Source organism: Tribolium castaneum, chromosome 4, assembly GCF_031307605.1.
Source record: "Tribolium castaneum strain GA2 chromosome 4, icTriCast1.1, whole genome shotgun sequence".
Taxonomy (NCBI): domain Eukaryota; kingdom Metazoa; phylum Arthropoda; class Insecta; order Coleoptera; family Tenebrionidae; genus Tribolium; species Tribolium castaneum.
This window is the reverse complement of record NC_087397.1, coordinates 1571139-1586381: the sequence shown is the minus strand read 5'-3', so window position 1 is coordinate 1586381 and position 15243 is coordinate 1571139. Positions and strand designations below refer to the sequence as shown.

The window sequence follows — 15243 nt, the reverse complement described above, 5'->3', positions numbered from 1 at the left end:
TATTATTTTCTGTGCTTTTATTATTTTTACTTTGAATTTATTATTTTTACTATGCATTTATTACTTTACAGTGCATTTACAATTTTTACTGTGCATTCGTTATTTTTGCTGATCATTTATTATTTTACTGTGCAGTTATTATTTTTACCTTGCATTTATTATTTTTACAGTGCATTTTATTTTACTGTGTAGGTATTTATTATTTTCTGTGCTTTTATTATTTTTACTTTGAATTTATTATTTTTACCTTGCATTTATTATTTTTACAGCGCATGTATTATTGTACTCTGTAGGTATTTATTATTTTCTGTGCTTTTATTATTTTTACTTTGAATTTATTATTTTTACTATGCATTTATTACTTTACAGTAGTGCATTTACAATTTTTACTGTGCATTTGTTATTTTTGCTGATCATTTATTATTTTACTGTGCAGTTATTATTTTTACCTTGCATTTATTATTTTTACAGCGCATTTATTATTTTACTCTGTAGGTATTTATTATTTTCTGTGCTTTTATTATTTTTACTTTGAATTTATTATTTTTACTATGCATTTATTACTTTACAGTGCATTTACAATTTTTACTGTGCATTTGTTATTTTTGCTGATCATTTATTATTTTACTGTGCAGTTATTATTTTTACCTTGCATTTATTATTTTTACTGTGCATTTATTACTTTACAATGCATTTACAATTTTTACTGTGCATTTAATTTGAACCCATTAAAAATTTTCTGTGTTAACAGTATAGTACGTAAAATGAATCGGAGAATTCGCTTAAGAATATTTTTATTGCCAAATGTGCAGCTATTAGATAACTGTGTTTACAACTACATTATCACTTATTCGAAGATAAACGTGATAAAAGCAATATATTTGACGAAATTTAGCAACAAACTGTCAAACAGATGTATTTATTTAAATAATTCAGGTCATATGTACAAACAATTAAATGATTATTTTTCGGAAAAAGCGTCATTTTTTCGAAGACTCACTTGAAACCCATTTTGGGGCATCAATAACGGCGTGTCTCTCCGTAACTTAATCGGATTTTCAGTTTTGTGGTTGGTGACAAGGTCAAAATTGAGCAAAAGGTTGTACAACAAGAGCTTAGTTTCCAGTAAAGCAAATCTTGACCCAATACAATTTCTGGGCCCAACTCCGAACGGTAGATAAGTGCCGGTTCTAATTTTGTCCTTATTTTCGTCACTAAACCGCTCTGGATCGAAAAGTTCCGGGTTAGGGTAATATTTAGGATCGTGATGGATGGCATAAGCGGGCATCCAGATGATATCTCCAACTTTGAGAGTAACTGAAGGTTCTCCACTTGTTTCCGATTCGATTTCAATTTCTTTGGTGCATTTTCGGTCGAGCCAAACGGCTTGGTTCCATTTACGTAACGTTTCGGACACGACCATGTCCAGGTATTTCATATTTAGGAGTTTTTCGTACGTTATTTGGCCGTTGCATTCGCGGTCGGTGGCTAGGACTTCGTCTTTGAGTCTTTTTTGGATGTGGGGGTTAATTGCGAGTTCGTATCCAGCGAAGCACATCAGTGAGGACGTTGTGTCGAAACCGCCAAGGAAGAAGACCAAAGCTTGGGCTGTTATGTCCTCATCGGTTAAAAAATTTACGTTGTTGTTAGATTTTGTCAAGTTGGATTCTTCCACTGCGGCAAAACCGGCTTCTGGTAACTCCATTAGTTCCTCGTATTTTAATTTGCCTTTTCTTGCCAGCATTAGGGAGTGGATGAGGTCAGGCCGAACAATTTTTTTCTCTTCTCGTAAAGTGAGAGTTTCTTTGATTATTGTTCGAAAGAAATTACCCAAGCGATCACTTACTATTTTTATATTAAGAAACTAAAAATTACAATTAGAAAAATATTCTACAAGTGTTTGCTTACTTTGGCAAGTCTTGGATAACTTCCATTAATGAAAAATGCGAGGCCTCTTAATCCTGAAAAATCGGTGAATTCTCGTCCTGATACCACAAAGTCGTTATTTCTATTTCTCAAGGAATCGACCTTGATTCCGAAGGCTGTGGTCGCAATCACATCGGTGGTGTATCTCGAAAAAATGTCTTTTAGTTCAATGTCTATTACATCCTGCTTCTGGTCCTTGAAATATTCAGTTAACTGTTTTACGCATTCGTCCATCAGGACGAACATTGTTCGCATTTTGCTGCTGGTAAACACGGGACTTAAAGTTTGACGTAGGTCCCGCCACCGTTCCCCTATTAATACCAATGATAATAAAAATAAACAAGACAGAAATTTTACCTTGGCTTGCAAACAAATTTTTGGCCCATAATGGATCAATGTCATCATTAGCAAACCCATAGTGGTCAACGAAATTGTCGAAGTTTTTTATCGCAATAGACTTGATTAATTCAGGGTCTCGTATCAACAAAATGGGAGTATTAAATTGAAAAATTCCCACGAACCTTTCATTAGGAAAAGCCTTGTATAGGTGTTGGATAAGTTCAGCGGTTGATTTTGTTTTCAACACCGTTGGTAATAAGTTTCCAACAAATGGGAACGGTTTCACATATTTCACTCTGCGTTTTTCCCAATGATCAAAATTCTTTGTCGATAGATTAACGAGGTATAAAACTAGAATCACGATTAGTGTGCCTAATAGTAAAAGCAACATGTTTCTCTCAAGTCTTCCATTAAACTGATTATTTGATTATGTAAGATATTCTTAAGGAGCATTTATTTGATAATGTAAGTGGGATCAAGCAAGTGGGCACTTGTACGTGTGTGTAAACAGCCTATTTAAAGAAATGAAGCAACAAACAGACAAATTGTTATCAATAATACGCGGCAGAATTTATAAAAATAAACAAATCAAACAACTGACTATTGAGAAAATTAACAAGCTTCCAATAAATCTCGGGTGAAATAAGAAGATTGTCCTTTTAATGCCCAAATTTAAAATATTAGTCTAAGTAAACATAAAATGTACTGACTATAAACGCGAAGTCATGTTGTTGCTGTTATTGCATGATTTGGAGATATTTATCTGAATGATTATTATTATTATTTTTAAATTGGTAAAAGTATCAAGTAATAACGAAAGGAAATTCAGTGGAACTTCTTTAACTCCATGTATTTTCTAACTCGGAAATTTTTAGGTCCAAGAATTTTAACAGTCTCACGTAGATTTTTTCTTTCGACTTTTTCTAAAATTCGAATTAAAATTTAGTGCGTTGCCAAGTCCAAACCCAACTTTTACGGAAATCTACGATTCCTAGATACTTATTTAACCTTCTTAGGGGGTGATTAACTCGCTATATTGCAATGGCAGGAACATTACGTATGTGTGTAAAATTTTATCACATTCGGACAACAGGGGCCCTTTCAAATTTGACTCGAAAAATATGAAACAGGCAGACAGACAATGTAGCAAATTAAATAAAAATATGCTTTGATGGGTAATAATGTTTTTTTGTAACTCAAATTTTGCGTGAAACCAGGAAAGCTGGGTAACTCCTGGTGACTGTCGGTAGCAAGTGCAAGCGCTGGACTAGCTTTTGAAGTAGGTTTCTTGTGATCTCTTTGCTTCGTATCTGTGCTGTTGGACATTATACTAAAGCATGCACGTTTCGAGCAAAGGCGGTCCGTTCCCGCGACGCCGATAAAACTTTTTCAAAGAAGCAAAACTGTCATCAGGACGACGTGTATAACAATGTGTTGCATTGTCGGGCTGGGGCAAACAACACGCTGCCCGCCATTTGTATTATAATATTTATTATTTGTGTGTCCCGCATGAATGTCGTAATGTCCCTCCAGTCTCATAACGCCTCCCATCTCGCACTCTCATAGAAATGTTATTTTATTTAACTCTCAAAACAGAGTCCCTTGTCTCCTCTTTTTCAAAGTCGCGGAATGGTTCTTTCTCGCATCTTTTATGACAACAGAAGTGTTTAAAATTACCTCCTCCGAGACAGCCATATCATTTAATTTTCATGGTATTCCCGCCGCCGTTAACTCGGCATCGTGTGCCGAGGATTAAAATATAATGCCTCATAACTACATTACGGCCGGCAATGCCTCAAATCCACACCGTTCGTCTAAATTATTGAAAAGTGCCTCGTTTTATCGCGACTAATTTCGTCTCGGTCCGATCCCGATCTGTTAGCGCCCTCAGGAATAATCCAATTATAGCCCACAAGACAATTAAACGACCGCTCCGACTCGTTTACGGCAGAGATATAATTCTTGGATCGTGATAAAAGTTGCGTGAAATATTAAAAGTTGGCGTGTGATTTAATAACAGCAGAACCGTAGCCGAATTCAATTCAACTGTCTATAACATCTCAAGGGGAAAAAGTTTTCTTTTGTACGCGACGGCTAATATGAGAAAATTAAGTTTGGCTTAAAATGGCAAAAGGCAGGTACTTTACTTTTTGCCAACAGGGGTGTCACTGTTTACTTTACAACTCGAACAATAAGAATCAGACGGCGCGGCTAATGTGCTTAAGGTCTCAATTACAAATTCCTGCACTGGAAAGTACCCATTTATTATTCATGATTTCATTTGCAAGTGAAAACTCCACGAATTGGGAAAAGACACGAGCTGCTCCTACAGCGACAAAACAAATTTTGCAATACGAATACAATATGAACAATTTAATTAACAAAAAACAGGCCAACATATAAACTTAAAATTTTCATAGTTATTTCACTAAAAAAGAATTTTTGGAAATTTTACCTTCAAGTGGGTTAAATAGAAGATTAAAGTTTGTTTTCATTTCTGTCATATATTTTTTTAAATTCATATTATTATAAAACAAGCAACAGAAACTCGGTTTAAGAGAATTTAAAAAAATTAAATTGAAAAAAAGTGAAAAAAAATATTTTCTCGAGCTAATTCGCCGACTTTTGAACTAAATGTATTGGCGTTTTAGGAGAATTATTGCAATTATATTGTTTGTAATGTTGATTTATTTAAAAAGTTTGTAATGTTGATTTATTAAAAAGTTTGTGTTAAAATATTTGCAAAAGCCGGTCAGTACTTGGGGCCCTGGTGGCCCAGTGGTATAAGCGCCACTTACGACGGGGGAGGTCGCGGGTTCGAACCCGGATCAGAGCAACAATTTTTCTGAGAAAAAAATTGTAGAAAAGGTAAGTGAATCAAGACGAGAACAAAAATAAGAGATTGAGAGAACATATAGACGTATAAAAGTAAAGCGGAGCATAAAACTGACAGAAATCAGAAAATAATGCTGCTAAAGGTAAAAGTACGTAAAGGCGCCAAATTGTAAACGTACTTTTTGTTTTGAGAGATAAAGATATGAACGTAAAGGTGAAATATAACTTCAAACCTTAGTTGAATCCTTAGATGACTTATACGCCCGGTATCTTTTGATGAAATCTGGTGAAAATTTAGAGAATTAAATTGAAAAGTAGTGGAAGAAAATGTTTTCTCGAGCTAATTCGCCGACTTTTGAACTAAATGTATTTGCGTTTTAGGTGAATTATTGCAATTATATAGTTTGTAATGTTGATTTATTTAAAAAGTTTGTGTTAAAATATCTGCAAAAGACGGTCAGTACCTAGGGCCCTGGTGGCCCAGTGGTATAAGCGCCACTTACGACGGGGGAGGTCGCGGGTTCGAACCCGGATCAGAGCAACAATTTTTCTGAGAAAAAATTGTAAAAAAGGTAAGTGAATCAAGACGAGAACAAAAATAAGAGATTGAGAAAACATATAGACGTATAAGCGTAAAGCGAAGCATAAAACTTACAAAAATAAGAAAATAATGCGGCAAAAGGTAAAAGTACGTAAAGGCGGCAAATTGTAAACGTAAGAGCACATCCTAATAAAGGAAAAATACCTTTTGTTTTGAGAGAAAAAGAGATGAACGTAAAGGCGACACATAACTTCAAGCTTTAGCGTTTGATGAAAAATTAGAGAATTAAACTGAAAAAAAGTGAAAGAAAATGTTTTCTCGAGCTAACTCGCCGACTTTTGAAATGAACGTATTTGCGTTTTAGGTGAATTATTGCAATTATATAGTTTGTAATGTTGATTTATTTAAAAAGTTTGTGTATAAGTAATGATTTGATAGTTCATAATAAAAATATATGATTCTATTTTTCGTTAGTAACTTTTGCTTAGTTTCTCTGAATTCCGAAATACATTGCTACACAAAAGTTAAGAAAGTTTAATTATTCTAACATCAAACAACGTTTACCACTTTCTAAACATTAAAACCAGATAAAAATAATTCAGTAAACGTGTATTTGCCGTTATCTTTATTCTTCTTATCAGATCCAATGCTCGGAAAGTGATCGAATTTGTTCGATGATAAAATAATTAGACTTTCTTAAATTTTGTGGAGCAGTCTAGTTGTAGAATATAAATGAGGTAATGTAAAAAAGGTTTCCAATTTTTGGTCCTAATTCAACAAAAAAAGTAAACTCTGGTTTAAACTATAATTTTTATTCCGTGGTAAACATGTATTGTCAAAGGTAATAATTTTCCTTAAAAAATTCAGTACTTATTAAGAATAAAACGTAGAAATCATTGTTTGCTTAATTTTATGTTGAACTCAATGGGCAGAATGAAATCTTTTTCAATAGTTTTATCTTTTTTTCCTAATAAAATGTAAATTATGTATATCTTTTACTATGAGAAATAGTAGCAGCATCTACTTAACTTTGAGTCAAGCTGCATAAGTAAAACTAGCAGTGGAAGATAAGATATTAAAAATCAGAGAAATAACCACCAAGTTTTTTTACATAATCTTTGGCGGAATATGGAAATGGGAGGCGCATGAAGAAAAGAACTGTGGTTTTTGCGTGATGTGGCGCTGGGTTGGGTGTCCGTCGGCGCCGGACTTGTTCCTCATAATTAACGCCATCCCCAGACGAGAAGACATTCCGAGTCCGGGCCGTCCGGATCTCGTGCTAACTCAAATACATGGCTTCATTAAACTCGCATTTTAATTCATTTTCGAGGGAGGAAACTTTTTCGCCGCTCTGTTGAAGGGTCAAATATGTATTGTGTTATGAATGGCCTCTCCAGGAGGCATAAATAAATCAACCTCCTCCAGCCCCGGCTACTCTTTCGGTCCGGAGCGTTCATTACGTCCCGACAAGATATGCAGATACTAATAAATATACATATAAATTAGGGACAGGACATGTACCTCTATATGAATGTTAAAATAAGTTTCAAATTGTCAACGACGCAAGTTGGTTCCCTTGAGACGGCTGTGTAGGGGCCAGGACTAATTCTGGTGCAGCGAGAGGCAATCTAGCTGGCTGCGGACGGGGCCTAAATTCATTAGCAAACCCAGAAAAATTGTCTACTCGCTTGATATGAAGGCGGGGGACTTGGCGAACATTGCAAACTTTTTCTGTTTTAATTTTATTCTTTATTATCTATGCACCTTGCTCTACAGCCGTGTTCTTTAATTAGCAAGCCCAAGAGCACAATGGCATTATCTACCCACATTCCCCCACCCTGCACTAACTGAAATATTTATACTTTAATTATGCATCGCCCAATATTTGCGATGTCACATATTTTCGCGAAAAATCCCAACCGCCGCCCAAACGACTCCTTCAAGTGAATTTTTAACACGGCTTTGCGAAAACTCCGTTTGCGTACTTATTTTAACTGCACAACCAAGTCTTATCAAACTAACTAAAGCTGGTAATATCCGTTCCAAATTAACAAATATGGAAAGACACAAAACTTAAATATCTTGAGATAGAAAAACTGAACTATTTTCATTTTAAATACTTGGAACAATTTGCTTCTGCCTTGATGAAATAACGATAGTTTAGAAAACCGCAAATTTTCTTAGCTTGGTCAGTTAGCTGGGGGTTGGTGTGATTTGGGTTTGCGGGCGCGCGTATTGTCGTTGAGGCGCTGTAACACGTCGGTTGTGAGTGACAGAGAATTTCAAATGCTTCATATTTCTCGTCTGGCTGAGAATTGCTTATGTGTCTCGAATACATAATTGGCATTTGAAATTGCAAAGCAAGCCTCCGAATCGCAATCTAGAGTTTGTTTGGTCGGTCTGACAAGTGTCAAGACTTTCACGTGATATATGAGAAAAATAAGAAATAAGGTTGAACGCGCCTTCCTTAGGGAGGCGGCTTAACAGGATACATGATTAATGAATGGTGTATTACAAATCTTCATCACTTATGCATGTATGTTGTCTGAATCAATTTCGTCGATTGAATTTTTCGGGGCCCGAACATGGGGTAAAAATTCGGACGGGGTAAATTACGGGAGATAACAGGTTAAAAAACGCACTTGACAAATTGAAATTCAGTTTAACCGCAAGAAAATAAATTCTTTTACGCACGCAGCAATATTGAAATGGCCTTTTGGGACCTCATTATAAACACGGCGTGCGTGTCGCTTATTAATTGTTAATGTTTACATATTTACATCGCTTATCAACATTGCAACTATTTATAACGCGGGACAATAGCCGCATACGCGCTTAATTAAGTGTCAAGAACGCATGTTTTAATATTTTAGCAAGTAAAGAAGCCGGTTTTTGTTTCAACTTTTGCAAGACAGGGAACCGAACAAACTCGAAATGAGATGAATTAAGTTTGCATAGAAGCAGAGTCTCTAGTCAGCAGAGCGACCGTTACATTTAAATTTGTGATAATGTCGTGAGTAATGCAAAAGGACAGACATGTGCTTGTCAGTGGCTTCATTGTCTTGCAGTACGAGGCTTCAACTACTTCAAGCTCACCCCTTCTGTTTAATGACCGGCATAAACCTGATTTCGTGTACAATTACAACGTTACGGGCGGCATTTTTCCACTTGTTTAATTTTTTTAGTGATTTTGAATTCAGCTGAATAAAACACAAGTAGAAAAAGGAGTGTGTAAACAAACTAAATGTAAACGGAACTGGCAAAATGATGCATGTTGTGAATTTCCTCGAGGGAGACAATGCTAGTTGCTATTTGGAACTAAACCGCTATTTACTAGTTTAAGTGATCTGGGGCCGTCAATGTCTCTCGCGTGTAGTTGAATAATTAGTTGCTTAGCATAAAATACAGTGCCATTAAGTTATAAAACGAAAACTATCGCGCTCGTAAAGGGTGCAATCGCTCAAAGCCAGGGGTGACAAATGCGTGTGTTTTAAACTCCAGCGGGTACTCAAAGCAACGATCTTTGACAAATAATTATAGCCGTTCTGGGTTATTATCGAGCAAGTGTTTGTTTAGGCTTGTTTACACTTAGATGGAAAGATTAAAATCAAACCAAGCAGAAGACTTTATAAATAAAATACTCAAGTGCAAACATCATTCAACCAATGGTCGCTTACAATACGTCTACTGGACCAAAGAATTATCCCCCATCTAAATTTAACGAGATTGCAGTGCGGGGACCAAGGCCCGATTAATTGCTTCCACACACACCTCTTATATTTATTTTTTAACTAATTAGTAGCTAAACGAAGCACAATTCTTCAAATCCCCTCAGTCGCAATTACACCAAACTCCTGATTCAGGCTATTTGGCTAACGATGCAACACATAACGCGATTTTATATTGCCGCTGATTTAATTTTGATAAAAATTATTTCCATCCAGAGGAATTAGGTACCCCGTCTTAATGTAATTTTCTTTAACGAACCAAAATTCCCTAAGCGTCGCACTCATCCGTATCGAAAACAGTCGAAAAGTTCGGAAACTGGCTAAATATTCCATGCAACGCGATACAACTTTGTTGAGGGGCAACTGGATCCTTCTTCTTCTTCAAGGTGGAAGCCAATTAAGCTCTTAATTGCTGAATTTGTTTAACTACATTAACAGAGCCAATATTAACGCGCCCGACGCCTTTCTTCCACCCGCATTTGCATCGCAAATGTTTAAAGATAAATTAATAATCGCAGTTTTCAGCAAGACTTAATTATCAGCACCACATTCCACGGCATTACATCATTAAAATTACACTTAAAACGCGTGGAAATATTTAATATTTAAATATTCAACAGTTTTTGACTACATAATAATAATAATAATAATAATAATAATAATAATAATAATAATAATAATAATAATAACAATAAAAGCCTTTATTCTAGAAAAAAATGTAGGTACGCGAAGTCTAGCTAATTCTACTCTACTCTTACAAAACAAAACAAAACATATTTTTTTTAAATATAAACAAAAAACAAAAAAAAATAAATGCGAATAAAATACATGTAGTAATAGTGTTAATATAAGGACATAATATAATTATTGAAATAATACTTAAAGAAAAGTAGATATATGTTCTGAATACTATAGAAAAAATGAGTCATGTTAGGATAAGATTCTGTGTTCTGGAGGTTTTGGAAGGCATTTGGCGGAGATTTGGCAAATTCTATCGGCTCGTTTAAATTGTCCCAGTCCATACGGCGTTTGCGAGTAGTGTAATTGGTCCCTGACTCCCGAACCAATTTTTCGTGGAGAAAAACAAAGAGCCGTGGATCTTGTCGGGATTAATTCTGCCCGAGAAAATCGGCCATAAAAATTCGTGCAAATATGACAGAAATGGGGTAGCGAACTGTTAAGTTATGAGATATAGGAGTTGAATTATAGAAAGTGACCAGTATCCAATTTAAGTTTAGTGTGAAAGAGACGGGTCTGAACCGGTAACGGCTCCTTCGGGAGCAAACTTCATCCAATGATTCAGACCGTCAGCTATCATATCGCAGTTGGGGCGCGCTAGCACTAACGAACGATGAATTGATAATGAATGTTAATTTTCAACGTAACTGACATAAGTGCGATCAAATTCATTTAAGGTGCGCTTTGACCCACTTCTCGGGCGATTTTTACCACCACAGGTGGGCTCGAATGATTCGATCACTGAGTAAAATATGTAGCGATCGGCATGGGGTGTTGATGAAGCCGTCAGAGGGGCCCGTTCGACAGGTCCTCGAGCATAGGCATATGGTGCTGCAACATACATTAGCAAGTTGCATATCACATGCAGCCTGGGGTGAGTCTCGGCATGAAACATGCACATACATCCTGGGGTTTATCCGCCCCGTCGATATTCCACATAAATGCTGCATAATCTAAATCTATTTCGCATCATTCATGCATTTCCGACGGAAACAATCAGTTTAATTCGCTGCGAGGCAGTTTAATGAAGCCAAACTTACACCCAATTCTGGATTCATCACTATAATTAAATCCAACCAAAATGTTCTTACCTGGAACGCGTCTTCAAAATAATGCAAGAAAAACGACTAGACAAGAAATTTCAAAAGAATTGTCGATTTGTATAATTTTTGCATACAACCTGCTCCTGCTATTAAGAAATTTGAAATACGAGCAGGAAAAAATTACAATTTGATGACGGACGGGACACAAAAAAACTCACATTTTTATCTTGAACATCGTGGTTAAATCCTGTTAAAGCACTAATTACAACAACTATTTTTAAAGTAAAAGGTGGAACTTGTTGAAATTTTTAAAACCAGACAACCGATGACGGACGGGACAAAAAAAATCTTGTGTGTGAAAATAGCTCTAAAAAATTTATTCAAAGAAGTTTTTATTATTAAAGACTCTAACAATATTAAAATCAGACTGTGTAAATTAAAAAGAAATATGAAAACCATTTTATTTCTTGCGATAGCGGACGGGACAGCAAAAGTTGTCAAGATATAATGAATTTTCTTACTGATTTTCCATTTTCTAAACTACCAGAAACTAGAAAAACGCAAAATACATTAAATATAAACCGAATTGTGTATTTTGAAAGAAACATCATAACTAAAATTATTGTGAAATTTCGGGGTCAGGTTGCATTTTTCCTGAAATGGCTGTCTTGTCCTTTACCAATCGTCTTCCGTATGTGTTAGCTAGATTTACGCGATTTCAGGCTGATTAAAGTCGTTTTAAACTAACAAGTTTTGCTGTGTTGCTTTATTACTTTGTGGTTTGAAACAGCGAGCGTTTGTAAAACGGTATTTTGTGATTTATCAGCATGTGTACCTGTGGATTAAGAATTTAATGTTTAATAGCTCGTTATTGGTACGGTTCGAATGCAACAAGATTATCATTGCAATTAATTGGGATGATGGGTGGTTCCATCGGGTCCGGCTATAAACAACATATTTGACCCCTTTAACGTGCAGTTGTGTTATGCGGTCCGTCATAAAAGTGTCACAAATATTGCTGATTCATTGCCGTATACATTATGGCATAACCCGACTTTATTACCTTTCAAAATTGACAAAAAACAAAATTAATTTGATTGAAAGTTTAAAAGTGAGCGAATTGAATATTCATGATTGCGATAGAAAAGTTGCATATTCGCTATGCTTTTTTCGGCTAACTTAATAATGGGGTTTATTTTTCGCCGGTAAATAATCAGGCATGAAGTCAGAGTGAATAATGCATTCTAAGGGAGATTAGCGGCTTCCCTTACGTTTCAGCCGAACGCTGAATATTTTAAAAATGAGCCAGCCTTCAACTTCCATTTCAAGTGACAAGCGTGTGCACAAGTCAAGTCCCCTTCCTCTTCCGGTCATCGGCTACTTCCCATTTGCATAAAACAAAGAAACACACTTAAAACGACGAATAGATTTATGAGATTATTAATCACGTCATGCGTGCACTTCGTCTATGAATTATATTCGGAGTATGTCTGACGACAAGCCGCTAATTCGGGGCTTGACTTGCTTAATATTTCATAACTGAATTAAAGCACCTTAGCTCTGTGAGCATATTAATTAAGGCTGTTCACCTGACATTGTGCTAAGATTTCGCATAATTTGCTTGATTAACTTGTTCCACGGATGTGAAGATGACACTCTGCAGATCTGCATGCTAATCAGTTTATTAAGTTTACTGTAATCGCATTTTGAATTAGCAGATTAAATGCCTAGATTATAGGGTTAAAAGCTCCTCCCAACGGCGTACGCCCAAGTCGTCACTCCAAAACCTCAATATATTACGCTCTACACAGCCCTAGGACCTCTCGTCCTTCCCTTATCTTGCATTAAAACTAATACGCTCTTCTTCTCTAATTTGGACGTTAAAAATTTAATTCCGAGTATTACAAACGCTTTACAATTTATCACCCACACTCTTTACAAGCCGTTGAGGTACAAGTACCGTGGCTACTGGCGACCCGTTTTGCATGTAATTTATAGAAAAGAACAAGAAATTGTTTTATTTAACTAGTTTAAGTGCGTTTAGCCCGGCGCCTCCACCATTTTTACACATGCATTTTAAAACTAAAAAGCAAGAATGTCAGAATAAATATTGATTTATTTATTGTAAAAGCATTAAGAAAAACAAACTGTTTTGTCCATTTAGCGTAATATGAAGTAGTTAAACATTCGTTTGTCATTATTGCCAACCAACCAATTTGGTTCATTCACGAAATTAACTTTTAACATAGCATTAAATTTGTATTGAGTTTTCTATAAGTCTACCTTAAAGATAACAAGAGATCTAAAAACCTAAGCTACACGTCTGACGACTGTTTTCATCGTCGTCTGAAAGTTTTCGAAAATCGGCACTAGTCGGCACAAAAGTTTTTTTGATGAAAATATGTTAAGGAATTACCGTTGGGCTGTTATAAATAACTATTTTATAAACAAAAGGTAATCAAAAGTAGTGGAAGTGTTAATATTTATTTCTAAAATTGCACCTAACCCGGCGCCTCCACCATTTTTAAACAAATATTTTAAAGCAGCAAAAATTTCCGAATTAGTTTTGATTTATTTATTTTGGAAATATGTAGAAAAAAACAAACTATTTTGTCCATTTAGAGTTTTATTAAGTGGTTAAACGCTTGTTTGTCGTTGATTCTGTTTTACAGTTTGCATTTTAATCTTTTTTATTTTTTAATCGTTTTTCTTGTGGGTTAGCGCGCGTTGCATTTTTAATTAAGCCGTGTGGCCTAATAACAGTTAATAGGGCTGATATCGGCGGGCTAGGCCGATTATCTGATGGCGTCCCGGCGTGGCCGTCGGTTGGCGCCGCTCCCCGGTGGCGGTGCCGAGTAATTAGCGAAGGTGCTTGACGCTGGCGGCGGGTGCGGCTGATTTGTTATATGGCTTCCGTCACTCAACTCGAAATATTACGTCCGAGATAAAAACACATCGTAAAGTTTGTTGCATATATTACCTATGGACTCTTATCATCAATCGAATGGGGTGTGACATCGCGCCCTCATAAATCTCCTTAATTAAGACAGGTATTGGGAGGGTCCGGTGTAAAGTGTCCGGTGACACATTTTATATACGGCGCAATATGTAAAAATGTTCTTCGGAAGCTTCGTGTGAATCCATTACGGATAATTGTGATCATAAATTTCCAAAGATTGCCGTATTGCCTCCAAACTAATTCACACCTACCCAGAAAGCCGTTAATTTGATTAAGTATAGCCTGGGCTGGGTTTTGAAAATCCGGTCGTGTTGGATTTAAAAGATGTGTCGAACACTTCAAATAGCATGTATGCATCACCGCACGTCATGCAAATCTTCTGCATTACATAAACATATTCAGTCCACGATTCTCGTGGGTTTTTTATCAATTGATCCAAACACAATCTCGGAGGGTTTCACTACGCCACTAACATCGACAATGATACGGGGCTTAAAAACATTCCTTAAATTCGCGCACTTTAATCAACTCTGATAAATTATTGAAAAAATGAACGGTCGGAGAGACGTCTGTAACAGGTGAACTGAATTTTATTACACTTTAGTAGGACAGCCAGAAGTAAAACTGCAGAATTGTTAGCACTAGAAACTGGTATCGACCTGGGGTCCCACAGGATTCGCACTCCAACAGTCCCGATATTGCAAGAAATAAGATATCAGCGGTGAAATTTGGCAAAATAATTTGTAGCTTCGTGGAAGTTAAATTGAATTGGCTGTATATTTCAGCGTTATGTAAAAAATTCGGGAAAAATTCAGCAAAGTTATAAGACGCGAAGGGTTGGGTGTTTAAGCGAGGATTAGGTATGAGACAGATTTGAATAATTAATTAAGAATCGATAATCTTAAATGAGTTGTGTATTTAAATAAGCTTCTGGTGTGAACGGAGGATAATATCCTCAGCGGGACCATCACAAGGAGCGCAGCTTCTAGGATCGAAGCCGCTCCAGCTCTAACCACTCATTACTCCGGGTCGCGGATCTTGTTTCAATTAGAATGATCGAGAGCTCCGGAGTCTCGTTTCTGCCATCGGCACTTCATCACCAATGATGATGGATGACTCCAAGAAAACACATTA

General features: G+C 36.1%; 1 protein-coding gene and 1 long non-coding RNA gene across 2 annotated transcripts; one reads left to right on the top strand and one right to left on the bottom strand.

The window, feature by feature from the left end:
• Positions 1–900: 900 nt before the first annotated feature.
• On the bottom strand, positions 901–2711 carry LOC662432 (cytochrome P450 9AD1). The gene is made up of 3 exons (XM_968526.5): positions 2284–2711; positions 1909–2237; positions 901–1864 (listed from the first exon to the last, which is right to left on the bottom strand). The coding sequence occupies exons 1-3, from the start codon at positions 2654–2656 to the stop codon at positions 962–964; spliced, it is 1605 nt and encodes a 534-aa protein (XP_973619.2). The 5' UTR covers positions 2657–2711; the 3' UTR covers positions 901–961.
• A 5736-nt stretch (positions 2712–8447) lies between these two features.
• LOC135265927 (uncharacterized) lies at positions 8448–8865 on the top strand. The gene is made up of 2 exons (XR_010333800.1): positions 8448–8654; positions 8710–8865. It is a non-coding gene; the product is annotated as an uncharacterized LOC135265927 (long non-coding RNA).
• The last annotated feature ends 6378 nt before the right edge of the window (positions 8866–15243 follow it).

What these genes read in the sequence shown, in the direction of transcription:
- LOC662432 (XM_968526.5), bottom strand. Translation starts at nt 2,656, where the DNA reads ATGTTGCTTTTACTATTAGGCACACTAATCGTGATTCTAGTTTTATAC. An exon ending in AAATTTGTTTGCAAGCCAAG is followed by an intron (nt 2,238 to 2,283) that starts GTAAAATTTCTG and finishes TGGTATTAATAG; the next exon opens with GGGAACGGTGGCGGGACCTA. An exon ending in GTTATCCAAGACTTGCCAAA is followed by an intron (nt 1,865 to 1,908) that starts GTAAGCAAACAC and finishes TGTAATTTTTAG; the next exon opens with TTTCTTAATATAAAAATAGT.